We start from the raw sequence: 17651 nt of genomic DNA, 5'->3' as shown, positions 1-17651 counted from the left end.
AATTTAATGAATATTTAAGTAAAAAGAAAAAGGAGAAGATAGACAAAAGATATTTTATTTAAGATATTATGAGATATTCTTTTAAGAATTTTAATTGCACTAGATCCTTTCTCCGCACTACGCGCGGATAATATATTTAAATTTGTTAGATTTGTCATTTTTATTTGTAAGTGAATCTGTGCATATTAAATTATTTATAACTAATTTTAAAATTTTTTATATATTTTTAGTTTGAAGTAAGTATTTCTATTATATATAACATAATTAATTAATAAAATATGTAGAATCAAGTCCGAGATTTTAGAGTTATGTAAAAAAAAATATAATTATGTATAGAACATAAATTATCTTAGTTTAAAAGATCGAAATCTCATCTCGAATAAATTCACGAAAAGAAAAAGTACTCCAATAACTTACTTAAAATATAAAACCTCTTTTTAGAAAAAAAAGCGTACTTAATAATATTTGTTTACGTGTAATAGTTGAAAACTGGCAATTGAATATCGATCTAAAATATTATTTTAATATATTTAATGGTAAAATATTAATTGTAATAAACAAATTTTGAATTTTGTAATATTACATGAATTAGAAGTCTTTAAAATCTATTTTATATATTTTTATTCATTTATTATTTTGACGTTACAAAATATTGCTTTAGTTTTTATTTGTATATTAATTTTTTAATAATTTAGTTTTTTAAAGTAATGTTAAAATTATCAAGAATATAATATATTTAAAATTATTTATTTAAATATATCTAAATATGATGTCTCATTTTTATGTGTGTTTGCGTTGAACATATTTAATTTGTAGTTTGTATATTTAATAACACCTTGTTGCGTGCCGTTCTAAGGTTTTAATAAATGTATTGTCATTTCATTTTTATTACTACTAACATGATTTTTTAGTGATCAGTGATAATGTATTTTTAACGTCATGATTTATATTTTATCGTATATTTTCTAACTCTTCATGGTGGCAATTTTTTAGAATCATTTCAATTAGATAATAGGTTTAAAGATGTAAATAAAACTGCGTATGTTGTAAATTTAGACTTTCTAGTGTAACTGAGCACTATCAATTATGTAAATTATATTATGATTTTATTTTACTAAATCTTTCTTTCTGTGTATATATTTTTTATTTTTTATTTTGTATTTTTACAATTTTATTACCTTATTCTTTAATTGAAGAGAATTGATATTTCCAATTTTTGTTTCATATACCTTAAAAGTCTTCGGTTGATTTTTGTTTGTTTTCTTTCACCAATTACAATGAACAGTTCGACCGTTTTTTTTTTGGGATCAAACTACTAATATCAGAAGATAGAAAAGCTTAAACTCCAAAAATGAAGTGAGTATTTGTGCTTAGAGAAAACTGATTTAGCCACTAATATAGTGAGATATTATAATATTAGAAGATATGAAAACTCTTCTTTGTTGTCCTATGCTGGACAAATTAAGTTGTTGTCAATTGATTCTATATTTGTAATAACTGAATTTATTTTAGTACATTATAAAATTATGATATTATTTACACTAAATATTTCTTTACAAACTATTATGTGAATAAAAAATATAATTATATTTATATAAATAACATATTTCACTAAAAAAATATTTTTGGTTATAATTGTTCAAGTAAAAAGTTAAAGGATCATTTTGTAAAAAACAAATGCAGGAGGTGACATGGCAAAAATATAGTTTCTCATTGGCTGATTATTTTCGCCTACGTGGACACTCTATAATTATATTTATATAAATAATATATTTCACAAAAAAATATTTTTGGTTATAATTGTTTAAGTAAAAAATTTAAAGGATCATTTTGTAAATACAAATAGAGGAGATGACATGACAAAAATATAGTTTCTCATTGGCCAATTATTTTTCTTTACGTGGACACTCTATAATTATATTTATATAAATAATATATTTCACTAAAAAAATATTTTCAGTTATAATTTTTTAAGTAAAAAGTTAAAAGATCATTTTGTAAAAACAAATAGAGGAGGTGACATCGCAAAAATATAGTTTCTCATTGGCCGATTATTTTCGTCTACGTAGACACTTTATCTAAGGCTTATATCCTCCTTTTATTACTTATATATATGATTTGCTAATGCATAGATGACTTAATCTATCATAAACATTTAATTATTTTTATTAAAATAATAAAAATTTATCAAGATTGGAAAATAAGCTTTTTAATATTTATTCTACAAAATCATCCATCAAATTTTTTGATCATGCTGTTTTTGATGGATAACATTACTAAACCAATCAATTTTTATGATATATGTATTATAAGTAAGATTTTATGAAAGTTAATTTCAATCAAACAAACATAAAAGTTAAATAATAACAAAATAGTTGAAAATATTTCAGTTGTGTATCTTGTAAAAATAGTAAAAGAAAGTTGTGTTTTTCTTTTTTAACACAAACTTACTTTCATTAAGACTCAATATTGTTCAATACAATATTAAGAGGGAATGATCCATCATACACAAAACTCAATAGATAAATAAGCTAAGCAAGATAGGTTTTCAACCAAAGATGGCATCCAATTCGAGACGATATTTGAATGCGTCGGAGGAGCCTTCACGACAAAGTTGGACAATTGGAGAATTGTGACGTTGAGGTCCATACCTCATCTACAAGAATTACCGAAGGATCCTCGATTGCACCTTCATATCCCGTGGAGACCGTTACGAAAAAGAACAAAGTGATGAGAAAGCTGAAGTAAACGCTCCGTAACGAGTCCGAGAGAACATCTCTTCCCAAAGGAAAAAAGTGTATGATAAAAATGATTAAAATAAAAACGAACCAAGTGAACCCACAGATAAAAACATCTCAAAGAAGAAATATGAAAATAAGCACTAGGGAAAGATTCCGGTAAATCCACCGGAATTTCTAAGAAACTAACATCACCCAAAGCCATTAATCTCTCAAGTAGATACATTTTAATATAATCTAGTTAATTTTTTTTAATTCATTCTCATATTAAAAAATTATAATATAAATTTTAGTTTTGTTCTGCGATCTAAAATAAGACCCACAACTTTTTTATATTTCTCCAAAATTTTGTTTTACAATACAGACTAATAACAAGAAAAAATAGACCCAGATTTTTTTTTGAGAAATCATAGGCCCCATGCATTTGTTTCTTGAGAGTGGGTTCAAAACCGGTTCTGGCCACCTTGTCACAGATTTTGCTTTCACGGAAACCAAAGTTTCCAATTTCGCTCTTCACGAAGATGACCCATCTCCGTTTACCAGCCAAGTTCACGACTTTTACTCTCAGAAACAAGCCCAAGAACCATCAACAACCAGACCCCTAAACCGTGATTCTTTGAAAAGATTGATACAATTTTCTATTTTTTCACTTAGTCCTTCCTATCTTCACTTGGCCAGACAAGTAAATGTCATTCATATGCCTTTTGGCCGCTAATATACATGAGTTTTTGCAGTATACCAAATGTCATTCATTTTTATATCAGTAGTCAATAGAGTATGCAACTGGGACAAGAAACAAATAAATCGGAGCTACGTAAGTAATGTAAGAAAAAAAACACAATAAATAGTTAGTTAAACACAAATCTAGACGTAAAGTTAGAATTCAAAACTTCAATAGTAGAACACACTAATCAATGGATAATACCGCCTAAGATTATCTACAAAGCATCCATAAATTTAAATATAATCAATATAAACTTGCATCTTATATAAAATTAAGGGATTACATAACATATTTGTTAAAAATGAGGAATATTAATAATATTAGATTACGAGTATAATTGTCAAGCAACTGAGCAAAAGGGTAAGGTTTGGTTATATATGTGGAGCCCTAGATAATTAAGTAGAACGAATGAAAAATCAAGTTGCTTCAAATCATATCCTAACAAGTAGCTAGCAAGATAACCCTACAAGAAAAGCAATTTGATGAATTTGTCTCTCCTCTGGGTGAAAGTCGTCATCATACGTACATAATATCTAAATGTTTTGCTCAAATAATAAAATACAAAATATCTTTCGTTATTTATAGTTTAACTTGTGAGTCATTACTACTGCAAAAACTCATGTATATTAGCGGCCAAAAGTCATATGTTATTCATTTATATTTAAAACGAATCAACCTCAACCAATTTAATCAAAATTATTTGTTAATGGTAAATGTAAACGTTAAATACGAACAAAATTTTACGTTTGCTTTAATAATTTAACAAAACTAGAAATCTTTATAAAAATGTATATCGCGTAAGTGCAAACACATAAATTGTGTTTGAAACATCCAAAAACAAAAACAAATGAAGTGATAAGTAAGCCAAATAGTCACCATTGAAAAGCTTAAAACCATCACATTTTAAGCAAATAACTTAGGATTTGAACCATGGGTATCTAATGGGGGGATATACTCTATAAGATTCAAATGAGATGTTAGTGGAATTAGTCATCATCAGAGACAAAATCACGTTGGCACAACTTGAATGAGTCCTGACAAAAGATCTTAACTTGTCTCCATAAATGATAAATGGATAAGACTTGGGTCCACAGAGTAAACCAGAGAGACAGAGAGAGACTTGTGACACCTTACACCCATGGCTGCCAAACACATGTTTGGGATTTTTTTTCTTTATATACACAGAAGAAAGATCAAAACATATTACTTGCAGAGTTTTCTTAAAGAAAATAAACATAAACATGATAACTTTTGAGGAAAGCTCTGATTTGGAGGTTATACACAAGCATCTCTTTGAGGACTTGATGATCCCTGATGGTTTCATGGAGGATTTTGTATTTGATGATGCTGCTTTTGTCACAGGACTCTTGTCTCTAGAACCCTTTAACCCAGTTCCTAAACAAGAGCCTAGTTCACCGGTTCTTGATCCAGATTCCTGTGTCCAAGAGTTTCTACAAATTGAAGCAGAATCATCATCATCATCATCATCAACAACTACAACATCACCTGAGGTTGGGACAGTCTCAAACCGAAAAAGACCAAAGAGGGTCGAAGAGACGAGACACTACAGAGGCGTGAGAAGAAGACCATGGGGAAAATTTGCAGCAGAGATTCGAGATCCGGCCAAGAAAGGATCTAGGATGTGGCTAGGCACATTTGAGACTGATATTGATGCTGCAAGAGCTTATGACTACACAGCTTTTAAGCTCAGGGGAAGAAAAGCTGTGCTCAACTTTCCTTTGGATGCAGGTAAGTATGATGCTCCGATCAATTCTTGCCGGAAGAGGAGAAGAAACGATGTACCGGAGCCTCAAGGAACAACTACTAGTAATTCATCATCTTCATCAAACTAATGGGACTAGTCATGCTTATGTTTGATTAATGTAGATAAATATCTAAGTATGGGAAACATCATGTATAGAGCCAAGAAAATATTAGATAGTGTAGTGAATAAGTGTTGCAAAATATGTACTAAAGAGTTCTAGTAATAATGGAACTTATGTCTTGTCCCATGTCTTACAGAGAATCAGGTTCTCAAAACAAGTTCTTATCCAAGAATGGTTTCAAGTTTCGGTTTTCAAAGTTTACATGTTGTTGTGAACAAACACGAATAAAGCATGAAGAAAGCAATAATGCTTACTAAAAAAAATATGATAGAGGCAATAGCCACTTTAGAGTTTGTATATTGATTATGTAAACTGTATTTATACGGTTTCAAAACCGATATTTTTTTTCCTTTAGAAAAACTTTATAACCTAGTAAAGACCAGTTTTCCTAATCCTAAAGGATATACCATCATGTTACTTCTGCGAATGCGTCCTTTTATAGTACATTGAGAGTTAAATCATTCCAGAATCAACAAACTTTATGGTTAGATTGGGAGGGTGAAACCGGATGGTGGATGAATCAGTTGAGATGTCCAAGCGTGAATAAAAAATTGATTAGATGAACAAGTTTAAAGAAACTTAAAAAGACACTTCCTCTCCATCTCTATTGTTGTAATTCTTACATCTCAGCACACAAGATAAATTGTCGGAAAAGAGACGAAGGAATAAATAACAGAGAAAACACACAAAAAGAACATAGTAAACACATTGATAGAATTGATCGTGCTTAGTGTCAAATCTCTCTCTCTCTCACTATTGTTTATTGGATTTCCACTCCATGATTGCTGAGTAAAGAGTGTAATTAGCAAGAAGGTTCTTGTTAGGTAATGGAAGATTAGTCACTGGCGATGTATCCTTCTCTCTCAGCCAGTCCTCTATGGCTTCACGATCGTACGTGTATCCATCCGCAGCTACGCACGGCTGGTTCATCAGTCCCTGTAACCAATACCAAAATATTAAGTTAAATCATGAAAAAATCAAGTTTTCTTGATATGCAAGTAACCATTTAGGTTTCTTATTGTACAATAAATTAGGTTCAAACCTTGAGAAGTGGACAAATGAAGTGAGATGGAGGACCAGACGGAGTTCTGGTGATCGAGTTTTGAGCTTTGTCGACGACTTTCCTAAGCCGTTCCAAAGCCGGTATGATCTGATCTTTAAGGTCTGGTCTGTCTCTGCGTCTCATTTCCGTACACCACAGTCCCAAAGCAGCTAACTCACGAGTCTCACTAATAGGCCAAGAACCAGCTTCACATCCAACATTCCCTTAAACTCAGCATCGTCACCAATAGCTTCTTCAACCATATGAGTAATGGCTATCGCGGGTTTCGCGGTTATCAGCTGAAGAATCACAACACCAAGAGAAAACACATCTGACTTAGGCGAGATGATTCCAGTTCTCTGATACTCAGGGTCGATGTAACATAGTGTTCCAACAGGACTTGTTTTCTTGAAGACGGTTAGCTTGGAAGCAGCGTCATCTTGGTTAACCATTGTGGAGAGACCAACATCGCCTAGTTTGCTGACGAAGTTGTGGTCAAGCAAGATGTTTCCTGGTTTAAGGTCGCGGTGAATGATGGGTCTAGGCTTGCATTTGTGGAGGAAGACAAGCGCTGAAGCTACTTCTAAAGCAATCCTGAAACGCTCGAACCAAGGGATAGGAGATGTGTCATTGACTAGCATCAAACGGTCATCTAAGCTTCCATTGTCCATGTACTCATAGACGAGACAGCCTCGTTCAGCACATGCTCCGAGGAGGAGGACTAGGTGAGGGTGACGGATCTTACTCAAGATCTCAAGCTGTCAAAACATAGATACAAAACATTAGACTCTGGTCGGTTTTTGTTGGAGAAAAAAATCTCACATTAGAAACTTTAAGAAAACATTAAATAATATATATATATATATAAATAATATAAAACGGACTTGGATTAATTCAATTATTGCCAATTAGTTTTAAGTTAGAAATCAAGAAAACGCAATAGTTTTGGTTGTTTAAAAGAAGTTTTGCCGGATTTTCTCACCTCTTGATCAAACTGTTTAGAGAGCTGAGTTTCTCCTGCGTGAAGGACCTTTACAGCACCGGTCGTGTGATGCAGGTTGCATTTGTAGACGGTTCCATAGGCTCCAACTCCAATCTTGAGATCTTCAGAGAAGTCAGAAGTGGCAGCTGCAAGTTCCTCCCAGGAGTAATGTTGGTACTGAATCCCCGGAGTGACGAGAGAAGCCTGGAGCTTGTCTTTCTCTTTAGCATCGAGTTCTGCTTTGATCTCGGCTTCTCTTCTATGTAAAGCCTCTTTCATCATGAGTTCTTTAACCTTCTCTGCCTCCTTCATTTTATCTTCGTACCTTTGCTTCTCATTTGAAGCTGTATCTTTAGCTTCTTCTTCCATCTCTTCCAGCTCCACGAGATTCTCTAATTCTTCGAATCTTTGCTGGTTTAGCTCAGTTAGCTGCAACCAAAACTCAAATAAGAACACAAAATGTAGCTTATGCATTATGCGGTTTATAGAAATCAGATCAAACCTTTTTAGAGGCATCAACGGTCTCAATTTGAGCCATGGCATACATCTCCTGAACATGTTTCAGTTCAGCTCTCAGCTTCTCTATCTCAAAGCTCATATTCACCTACACAATTAGATTCTGATTTCAGAATCCTAAATCGGAAGTTTAAATGAACCAACACTAATAAAAAATTTAGGCTAATCTACTAATCGTTAATTGATTTTAAGTTAAAAGTTTTAAAAACTTGACATGGTATAAAAGTCTTGTTTGCCCCCCAAAGTAAATATGGTTTTATTACTCGTCCCAAATAAGAGATATCACGTGTTGAGATCACACACCAGAAATTTAAAGATACCAAAACTCTTATAAGGGATTTGGACTATTCCACTAATGGTCTAGAGAACTTGACAGCACCAAACAAAAACATGTTCTATCTCTCCTGAAAAACATAATCAATATCAAAGACAGACAGTTCGATGACTCTAGACTTGGACTCTGGACAATGAACTTACGTGATTACCGGTCATGGAATGGATACTGAGGAGTCCATCAGACATGTTAGAAGCTTGATGAGAAACAAAAGAATAGTTCTCAGGAACTACTGAACCCCAATCCATATTGGCCACTTCGTGGTTGTTGCTGGAACACGAGCTCATGATCTCTCTCCTGTCCTCATGATCTCTCCACTTAGAAGTCCAGCTCATAGCGTGATACGCCTCTGCTCCCATTGGAAACGATGCACTGAAGCTCTCATTGCTATTGATACTCTTCTTCCCTTCATTACCGCTCTGCTCCGTCTCGCTTTGAACCACCGTGCTTCTGCTCATCTCCGGTAAAGAAGAGAATCTTGATTGCGCTTCCGAAACAGGGTGCTCTGTTTCAGAGCCAGAGCAAGAGTAACTGACATGTTTAAAGATTCTGTTCTAACTAAAAGCTTACCAGAAGGGGCTCTAGGACTATCAGTGGAGCCACTAGTGGTACTGCTTCTCTCGTATCTTATGCTAGCGTCTGAATCTGAAGGACGCACAGAAGCTAGCTTCCCCTTTGAGACAACATAGACGGTGCAGAATCTTGGAACCGCGGTTGCTATCATGGAAGACATATCAATCTTTCTTGAGAAGAATCCAAGAAGAGACATTCCTATAACGAGTTTAGTGACTCCAGTTTCAGAAATCTCTTTGGCTATTGCAGCTGCAGGCTCGTGTGATTCCAGTACCAGAATCTCTACTTGCACCTATTTTATACCATTTGAGATTAGATTGTTGGGAAAACAGAACAAATAAAAGGAGACTTGAGACACAAGTCACACAAACCTTTCTCCGTTCAAACATTTTCTTGTAAGGACAAAGCATCTCGTTTGTGTTCCAATCTACTTCTTGTTTGTAAGCTGATACTACATCATCTCTAAGCTCCGTTATTGATATTGCATTCCCCACTGAAACCAAAGAAGAAAGAGTCCCACCTTAGTAAGCCAAAATATATAACTTGTGCAGCAAGTTACAACATTCTGAATCTTTGTCACAACTTACTTGGGGTAGGAATGTAGGTGACAGGAGGACGAACATAGAGCAGTTTGAAATCAGAGAAGCCTTCCGGGATGAACTTATCAAGAGCCCAAAAGACGACATATTTGCTCTTCTTCTTTCCATTAATGGCTAAAGCTACAACAGGAGATGGTGGAGGAGGAGGAGGTAGATCTAGGTGTTTGCTTAATGGTCTTGCTGGTTTTTTATTATCCATTGCTTTTACCTGCTCAACCTTTATTTTTAACCGTTTACCACACACAAAAAAACTCTCAAGTCTGAAATGAAATGTGTTTCAGCCGTAGGGTGGGTTTACAATCGAAGGAAGAAAAACGAGGGAAAAGAATAAGCAGAAAAGATTCAAATAAAGAGAAGACTCTGTATTGTCCAGAATGTTTACTTGTTTTCAATATCGTTTATAAATATACTAAAGAGAGAAGTAATTTGGATGATCAACTAGTGAGAGAAAGGTTGTTACGAAAAGAACGAATTGCTCGTTAAAGATCGATAATCTCTATTGCTGGTGTGGTTTCTGGATAATACGAGGTTGGATCATAATAGTGCTGGGTTCGCGGGTCAACCCGTCTCGACCCGCCCCGCCTCGCCGCGGATTGAATTATTTTTTCGATTCAAAAACTCGACCCGCATAATCCGCAACCAAAAAATTTTATATCCGCACCCGCTCCGCCAAAACCCGCGGGTAACCCGCCAAACCCGCGGGTAATAATAATTATATTAAAAATAATTATTTTAATTAAAAATGATTATTTTCTAATTATCTAATAATTATTTTAGTTAAAAATGATTATTTTTTATTTATATAATAATTATTTTTAAAAAATACTATTAAAATAATATATTTATAATTAAAATTATGTAAATATTTATTGTATTTTTATATATTTTACGAAAAAAAAACTTTTTTTTAATTTGCGGGTTGGCGGGTACCCGCGACTCAAATTCGGCTGACCCGCATCCGCCCCGCTCAAAATAATCTCGATCCGCACCCGCATCCGCGATTTAAAAATTTCAAATGGTTCGACCCGCACCCGCCCTGCGGCGGGTCAAACGGGGCGGGCCTGCGGACAATGATTAAAATTTCCAGCTCTAGATCATATCATTCAATCTCTTACAAGAAGACAAAACATAACAGAACTTACCTAGTGGTTGTGTTCAAGCAGAGAACAATGATGAAGAACCCTAAGTTTGGTGCTTCTTTGACATTAACACCAAGCAAGCACGTTGTTGCCCGCCCCAAGTAACCCATTTATACTGTCATAGTCAGCTCACTAGTTATTAATTTTCGTCATAGGTTGAAATAATAATACAGACTTTTTTTTACTGTAAACTTTTCTTTATTTTGTTTTTATATAATTGTTTTTATTTTTGTCGTATAAGGATCTACGTTGGTATATCCCTCATGTTGTAGTTTTTTTTTGGATAAAAAAAAGTCAAAACAAACAAATTATAAAATTATCTAGTGTTTTTTTTCTTATCACAATACTGGCTTTTGAGATTGTTTCTATAAGCAAGACAAAGTAACTATGTCTTACATATCAGAACAAAGGACCTACCAAACCTAAATTACATTGAAATAAAAAGTTAAAAATGGTTTCTCAAAGTAATGAATGTAAGTGTTTCAGGAAAGGGGAAAAAGTAATTATTAATAGACATATAAGAATAAAGGACCTAACAAACCTAAATTACACTGAAATAAAAAGTAGAAAATGGTTTCTCAAAGTAATGAATGTAAGTGTTTCAGGAAAGGGGAAAAAGTAATGATTAATAGAAAAAGTAAGATACTACACTCTTCTTTTTAATTACCAACCCAACTCATTATTGTTTCAATAACGATTTGATTCTCTGTGAGCATGATTAATAGACATCTATATTATATTTTGTTTTATATCTTAGTTTTGAGTTTTTAGATCAAGCTTGAAATTATAGGATAAGATTCTTAGGATTTAGTTGCCTGTCACGTCTTTTTTTTTTTTTTTTTTTTAATTTTTACCATTTTTGTATTATACTTACGATTATTTATTCTACCATAACACAGAATATAACATGTAAATATGTAGTAATGTATATTTGATCGTGCTTTAATAAATAGTAAAACTTGCACGAACTTCTTTTTCAAACTTGCACGAACTAGAGATATAATAGTCTTAAAGAATCGTAGAGGATATACCGATGAATCTTAGCTGTATGTGCTCGTGTAATATAATCATTAAAATTACAGAAAGTCAACAATATTGTTCAAATACTTATGTTACTCTCTCCGTTTTTTAATATAAGTCGTTTTACAGCTATACACGTAGATTAAGAAAACCATTAATTTTTTATATTTTTTAAACAAAAACATCATTAACTATTTACCTAACCACAATTCAACCAATAGAAAAATATAAGATATATTACCATTGGTCATACAACATTAATTATTAATAAATTTTACATAGAAAACCGAAAACGACATATAATTTGGAACAAAAAAGTTTCTCTAAAACGACTTATAATAAAAAACGGAGGGAGTATGTTGTTTAGTGGGGAAAAGATCCTAAGTGTGTACAAATATTCTAAGTTTGTCTGATTAATTCAGACAAGTCCGAAAGAAACTAAATTGACCAATGAGGGACATAGATCTGTTTAAAGAAACAATATCTCAGAATACTCCAAACGAACTTGCCGTTCCGTATTTCCACACATGAACTTCTTGACGCTTTTTTTGTTTGACATCAACTTCTCAACGTTTCTTAAAGTACTTACAGTAATCTCCAAATTGAGATTCATCCCATATTAGTTTATAGAATGGCTCAAACTAATCCCCAAATTAAGATTACCCCACAAATAGATCTCCATTCTGATATTCAAATAAAACCCAAAACATAACCTATATATGCGTGGGCATGTAGTGTTGTAGGGTTGCTTCGAATTAACTGATCACTTACCTTCCTGAAATTTCGTCTACCACTAGACCCTCTAGCCCTGGGCATTCAATTTTTGGTTCTATTCCGATTCGAATCTTTAGTTCTTATGTTCTAGAAGTCTATGATCTGTTCAGGTATTTAGAAAATTCGTTTCGATTTAGATTTAATTATTTTAGTTATTGGTTCAGTTTTGGTAACAAAATTAAGAACCATCTAATATGTTTTCAATTCGTTTTTGTTGGTTAATTCTGGATTAAAAAAGTCAAAAAGTTGGGGTTTGGGGATTAATATCAGATTTTCAAATTTCTAGATAAAATTTAGATAATTCAGATAATTTTAAATATTTCAAATAACAATTATTCTGGTAATTCATTTTTGAGTATTTAAATTAATAAATAATATTTTTATTTTTTTGATCGTTTAAACCTAAATATAGTTAATATTATAAGTATATAAATTATATTATATAAATTTGGATTTTTGGTTCTAGAAATATAAAATTCACTCGAATAACTGATAAGATCCCAATATGAACCTTGTTTTTTGGTTCGGTTCAGTTTTTTTGGTTCCAGATAAATGTGTCTATGCCTAATACCACTCATGTTTGGATTATTAATTGTTCTTATATTTTACAATTTTGTTTCATTAAAAGTATCATTTTTATTTCCAATTATATATTAAATAAAAAAAAATTCAATTTTACCCAGAGTCTTTAATCACTAATTAACAAAACACATAGAATTTACATTAATAAGAGATAAAAATATTTTTAACATAAGTGCAGAAGTCTTAAACACACTTTTGGAGAGAGTATAGATAACCTACAAAAGTAAGTTCAATACTTTTGCACTTAGAGCATCTCCAAAAATAAACTCTATTTTGAAGTTTCTAAAACTTTATATTTTTGAAATTTAAAGGTTTTCTTATCCAAAAGCAAAACTTCACACTCAACTTCAAAACTATTTCTATTTTATAACATGGTCCTTATATTTTTCATAACTAATTTGAAACCCTAAAACTTTTGTAAATAACTAGCACATATAAACATATTACAACAATATTAATTAATAAAATATTCTATTAAAATATAAAAATTTAAATAAAAATAACTTAATTAATATTAAACTTCAAAAAAAATACCATATTTTTCCATAAAATGATTTTCGTAATGCATATATAATATATTAGTGCATTTCAAAGTAAAAATGGCTCTCCTTATTTTTACTTTGTAAATTACGAGCTAAAAGTTGTTAAAATCAGATGATATTGATACTTGTAAATACATTAGACCGGAACAAGAAAGTAAAAAAGAAACATAAAATATTGCTAAAAGACTAATTTCTTTTCGATGATATTAATACTCGTGAATATATTAGATATGAACAAGAAAGAATTGCAAGATAAAGATATCAAAAACAACAACAACAACAACAACAACCATTTTCAGTTACACAAAAAAAATTGGATAATATTTGAAAATTTTGAAAGTTCCGGATCAAACTTACCTGGCTATTAGTGTTATTGTAATATTTAAATTTGTATAATAGTTATGTCTCCATGTTACTTTTTAAAATCTTTTTGTTAAGTTTCTTTTGTATATTATTGTTGTTTAAATCTAGTTTAAAATATTTTAAATCTTATTTTAAAGTTTTATTTAATGTTATGTGTGAAATTTAAAATATTTATGAGATGTAATTTTTTTTAAGGATTAAAAAAATAAACGAGAAAATATTTATGAATCATAAAAGTGATTTGTGATTATATGAACCAAAATACAAATAAAAATATGAAACTTCAAATTTGAAGTTTTGAGCAGTGAAACTTCAAATATAGAGTTTCACTCCTTAAAACTTCAAATTTAAAGTTTTAAAGTTTTTTTTTTTATTGCAAAAAATTTCATATTTGAAATTACAGAATGTCTTTTGGAGATGCTCTTATATTAAAAATACTAATTTTGTTCGATAAGATTCATAAGAATGATCATATTGTATGATTCTGAAGTAGAGAAATTTTGCACGCTTCATGAAAGAACCGTGAAGACTTGAACATTGTAGATTGTGCTTGTTGTTGAATCTCTCTCTCACTATTGATTATTAGATTTTTTCCACTCCATGATTGCTGAGTAAAGAGTGTAATTGGCAAGAAGGTTCTTATTAGGCAATGGAAGGTTAGTCACCGGCGACGTATCCTTCTCTCTCAGCCAGTCATCTATGGCTTCATGCTCGTAAGTATAACCATCCGCAGCTAAGCACGGCTCGTCCATCACGCCCTGTAATCAATACCAAAAAGTTAGGTTAAATCAAGAAGAAAACAAGGTTTCTTGAAACGCAAGTAACCATGTAGGTTTCTTGTTGTACAAGAAATTAGGTTCAGACCTTGAGAAGTGGGCAAATTAAGTGAGATGGAGGACCAGACGGAGTTCTAGAGAGCGAGTTTTGATATTTATCGACGACTTTCCTAAGCCGTTCCAAAGCCGGGATGATCTCATCTTTAAGGTCGGGTCTGTCTCTGCGTCTCATCTCCGTACAACGCAGTCCCAAAGCAGCTAACTCACGAGTCTCACTAACAGGCCAAGCTCCAGCTTTAACATCCAACAGTCCCATAAACTCAGCATCATCACCAATAGCTTCTTCCACAATATGTGTAATGGCTATCGCGGGTTTCGCGGTAATCAGCTGAAGAATCACAACACCTAGAGAATACACATCTGATTTTGGTGAGATGAGCCCGGTTCTCTGGTACTCAGGGTCAATGTAACAGAGAGTTCCCACTGGGCTTGTTTTCTTCAAGACCGTCATTTTAGAATCAGCGTCGTCTTGGTTAACCATTGTGGAGAGACCAACATCACCTAGTTTGCTGACGAAGTTGTGGTCAAGCAAGATGTTTCCTGGTTTAAGGTCGCGGTGAATGATGGGTCTAGGCTTGCATTTGTGGAGGAAGACAAGCGCTGAAGCTACTTCTAAAGCAATCCTGAAACGCTCGAACCAAGGGATAGGAGATGTGTTGTTGACTAGCATCAAACGGTCATCTAAGCTTCCATTGTCCATGTACTCATAGACGAGGCAGCCTCGTTCAGGGCATGCCCCAAGTAGAAGGACGAGGTGAGGGTGACGGATCTTGCTCAAGATCTCAAGCTGTCAAAACATAGATACAAAACATTTACTCTGGTCAGTTTTTGTTGGAGAAAAAATCTCACATTAGAAACTTAAAAAGACACTAAATAATAAATATAAATAATATAAAACGGACTTGGATCAATCGAATTATCACCAATTAGTTTTACTTTAGAATCCATTTAATCTAATTATTTCCAATTAATTTTAAGTTGCAAATTCAAAAAAAAAGTAACAGTTTTTGTTGTTTAAGAGAAGTTTTGTAAGAATTTTCTTACCTCTTGATCAAACTGTTTAGAGAGCTGAGTTTCTCCAGCGTGAAGAACCTTGACAGCACCGGTGGTGTGATGCAGATTGCATTTGTAGACGGTTCCATAGGCTCCAATACCAATCTTGAGATCTTCAGAGAAGTCAGAAGTGGCAGCTGCGAGTTCCTCCCAGGAGTAATGTTGGTATTGGATCCCTGGAGAGACGAGAGAAGCCTGGAGCTTATCTTTCTCTTTAGCATCACGTTCTCCTTTGATCTCTGCTTCTCTTCTGTGTAAAGCCTCATGCATCATGCTTTCTTTAACCTTCTCTGCCACCTTCATCGCCTCTTCGTATCTTTCCTTCTCCTTTGAAGCTGTATCTTTAACTACTTCTTCCTCTTCTTTCAGCTCCACAAGCTTCTCTGCTTCCTCAAATCTTCTCTGGTTTATATCAGTTAGCTGCAACCAAAACTAAAATAAGAACACCAAATGTAACATAATACAAAAAAATGTCACGGTCTATGCAGTTGAAAAATCTTTGTTAAAACCTTTTTCGAGGTATCGACGGTCTCGTTTTGAGTCATGGCATGCATCTCCTCAACATGTTTCAGTTCGGCTCTTAGCCTCTCTATCTCAAAGCTCAGATTCGCCTACATTTTATAGGTCTATTTGTTAAGTTATATGTGATCCAATAGCGTTCCGTTAGATAGAAACAGATTTGATAAATAACAATAACTCTCAGATTAAGTATTAAACGGAAAAAATTCATTAGTTAATGAACTATTGGTTTGCTTCCAACTCAAAATCAATTGACGATATAGGTCGTGGGACATTGTCCCTAATACTAGTTTCAGTTCCAAAAAAGCTTGTTATGTCTCTAATAACATAATCAAGATCAAGACAACTTGATGACTTTAGACTCTGGCTCTCATCTCTCTGGATAAAACAGAATCAGTACAATGAACTTACCTGATTATCGGTGACGGAGTTGACACTGAGGAGTCCTTCAGACGTGTTAGAAGCTTCCTGAGAAACCAAAGAAGAGTTCTCACTCTCAGGAGCCACTGCTCTCCAATCCATGTTTGCTATCTCGTGGCTGTTGCTTGAAGACGAGCTCACGGCCTCTCTCCTGTCCTCATGATCTCTCCATCTAGAAGTCCAGCTCATCGCGTTGTACGCCTCCACTCCCATTGGAAACGATGCACCAAAGCTCTCATTCCTATTGATTCTCTTCTTCCCTTCATCACCTCTCTGTACAATCTCCATCCCTCTCCCTGTAGATACTTCCGACTGCTCCATCTCGCTAGAACTCGTATCCATTTGAACCACCTCGCTTTGGGACTCTGTTTCAGAGCCAGAGCAAGTAAGTAACTTACATGTTTAAAGATTCATATAGATTCTATTTGTTAAGTAAAGATTACCAGAAGGGGCTCTATATAGAATCACAAACTCAATAATAAGAAGTCCTTCTCTTATTCAATCAATCACAAATCATAAAGTCACACCTTATGCATCACAATATGCATTCATATATATAGGGACTAACAATTTCCTATTCCCATTATATTTCCTAATCCTTAAGATAAACACAACATAGAAAAGGAAACTTTCATCACAAGTATTATTCAAGCTTATCCAACATTCTCCCTCTTAAGCTTGATGCCATCTTCACTCACATCTTGTACTCCAATAAGCTTTCTCATTTCTTTAAACTTTATTCTTCCAAGCGACTTCGTAAGGATATCAGCTTTCTGTTCACTACCCGGGACATGTTCAACTTCAACTTGTTCCTTTTCGATACACTCTCTTATGAAGTGAAACCTCCTGTGTATGTGTTTACTTCTTCCATGGAACACTGGGTTCTTTGTAAGTGCAATAGCAGACTTGTTATCAACCATGATGACCACCGGTTTACTTTCGCTTCCAACTGCTTCACTTAGCAACTCCTGAAGCCAGATAGCCTGCTTTGCTGCCTCAGTTGCAGCCA

General features: G+C 33.3%; 3 protein-coding genes and 1 pseudogene across 3 annotated transcripts; 1 reads left to right on the top strand and 3 right to left on the bottom strand.

The window, feature by feature from the left end:
* Positions 1–4612: 4612 nt before the first annotated feature.
* LOC103837386 (ethylene-responsive transcription factor ERF107) lies at positions 4613–5544 on the top strand. The gene has a single exon (XM_009113747.3). It carries the CDS (start codon positions 4704–4706, stop codon positions 5313–5315), a length of 612 nt encoding a protein of 203 aa, XP_009111995.1. The 5' UTR covers positions 4613–4703; the 3' UTR covers positions 5316–5544.
* On the bottom strand, positions 5230–9771 carry LOC103837486 (annotated as a pseudogene).
* A 1587-nt stretch (positions 9772–11358) lies between these two features.
* Positions 11359–16058, bottom strand: LOC117128027 (U-box domain-containing protein 52-like). The gene is made up of 2 exons (XM_033279387.1): positions 15695–16058; positions 11359–15437 (listed from the first exon to the last, which is right to left on the bottom strand). Exons 1-2 carry the CDS (start codon positions 16004–16006, stop codon positions 14673–14675), a joined length of 1077 nt encoding a protein of 358 aa, XP_033135278.1. The 5' UTR covers positions 16007–16058; the 3' UTR covers positions 11359–14672.
* A 118-nt stretch (positions 16059–16176) lies between these two features.
* LOC103837485 (U-box domain-containing protein 52) lies at positions 16177–17044 on the bottom strand. Its single transcript, XM_033279398.1, has 2 exons — positions 16634–17044; positions 16177–16314 (listed from the first exon to the last, which is right to left on the bottom strand). Exons 1-2 carry the CDS (start codon positions 16982–16984, stop codon positions 16177–16179), a joined length of 489 nt encoding a protein of 162 aa, XP_033135289.1. The 5' UTR covers positions 16985–17044.
* Between the last annotated feature and the right edge of the window lie 607 nt (positions 17045–17651).

The sequence above is a fragment of the Brassica rapa genome, chromosome A09, assembly GCF_000309985.2.
Source record: "Brassica rapa cultivar Chiifu-401-42 chromosome A09, CAAS_Brap_v3.01, whole genome shotgun sequence".
Classification (NCBI taxonomy): domain Eukaryota; kingdom Viridiplantae; phylum Streptophyta; class Magnoliopsida; order Brassicales; family Brassicaceae; genus Brassica; species Brassica rapa.
This window is presented reverse-complemented; position numbering and strand designations above follow the sequence as displayed.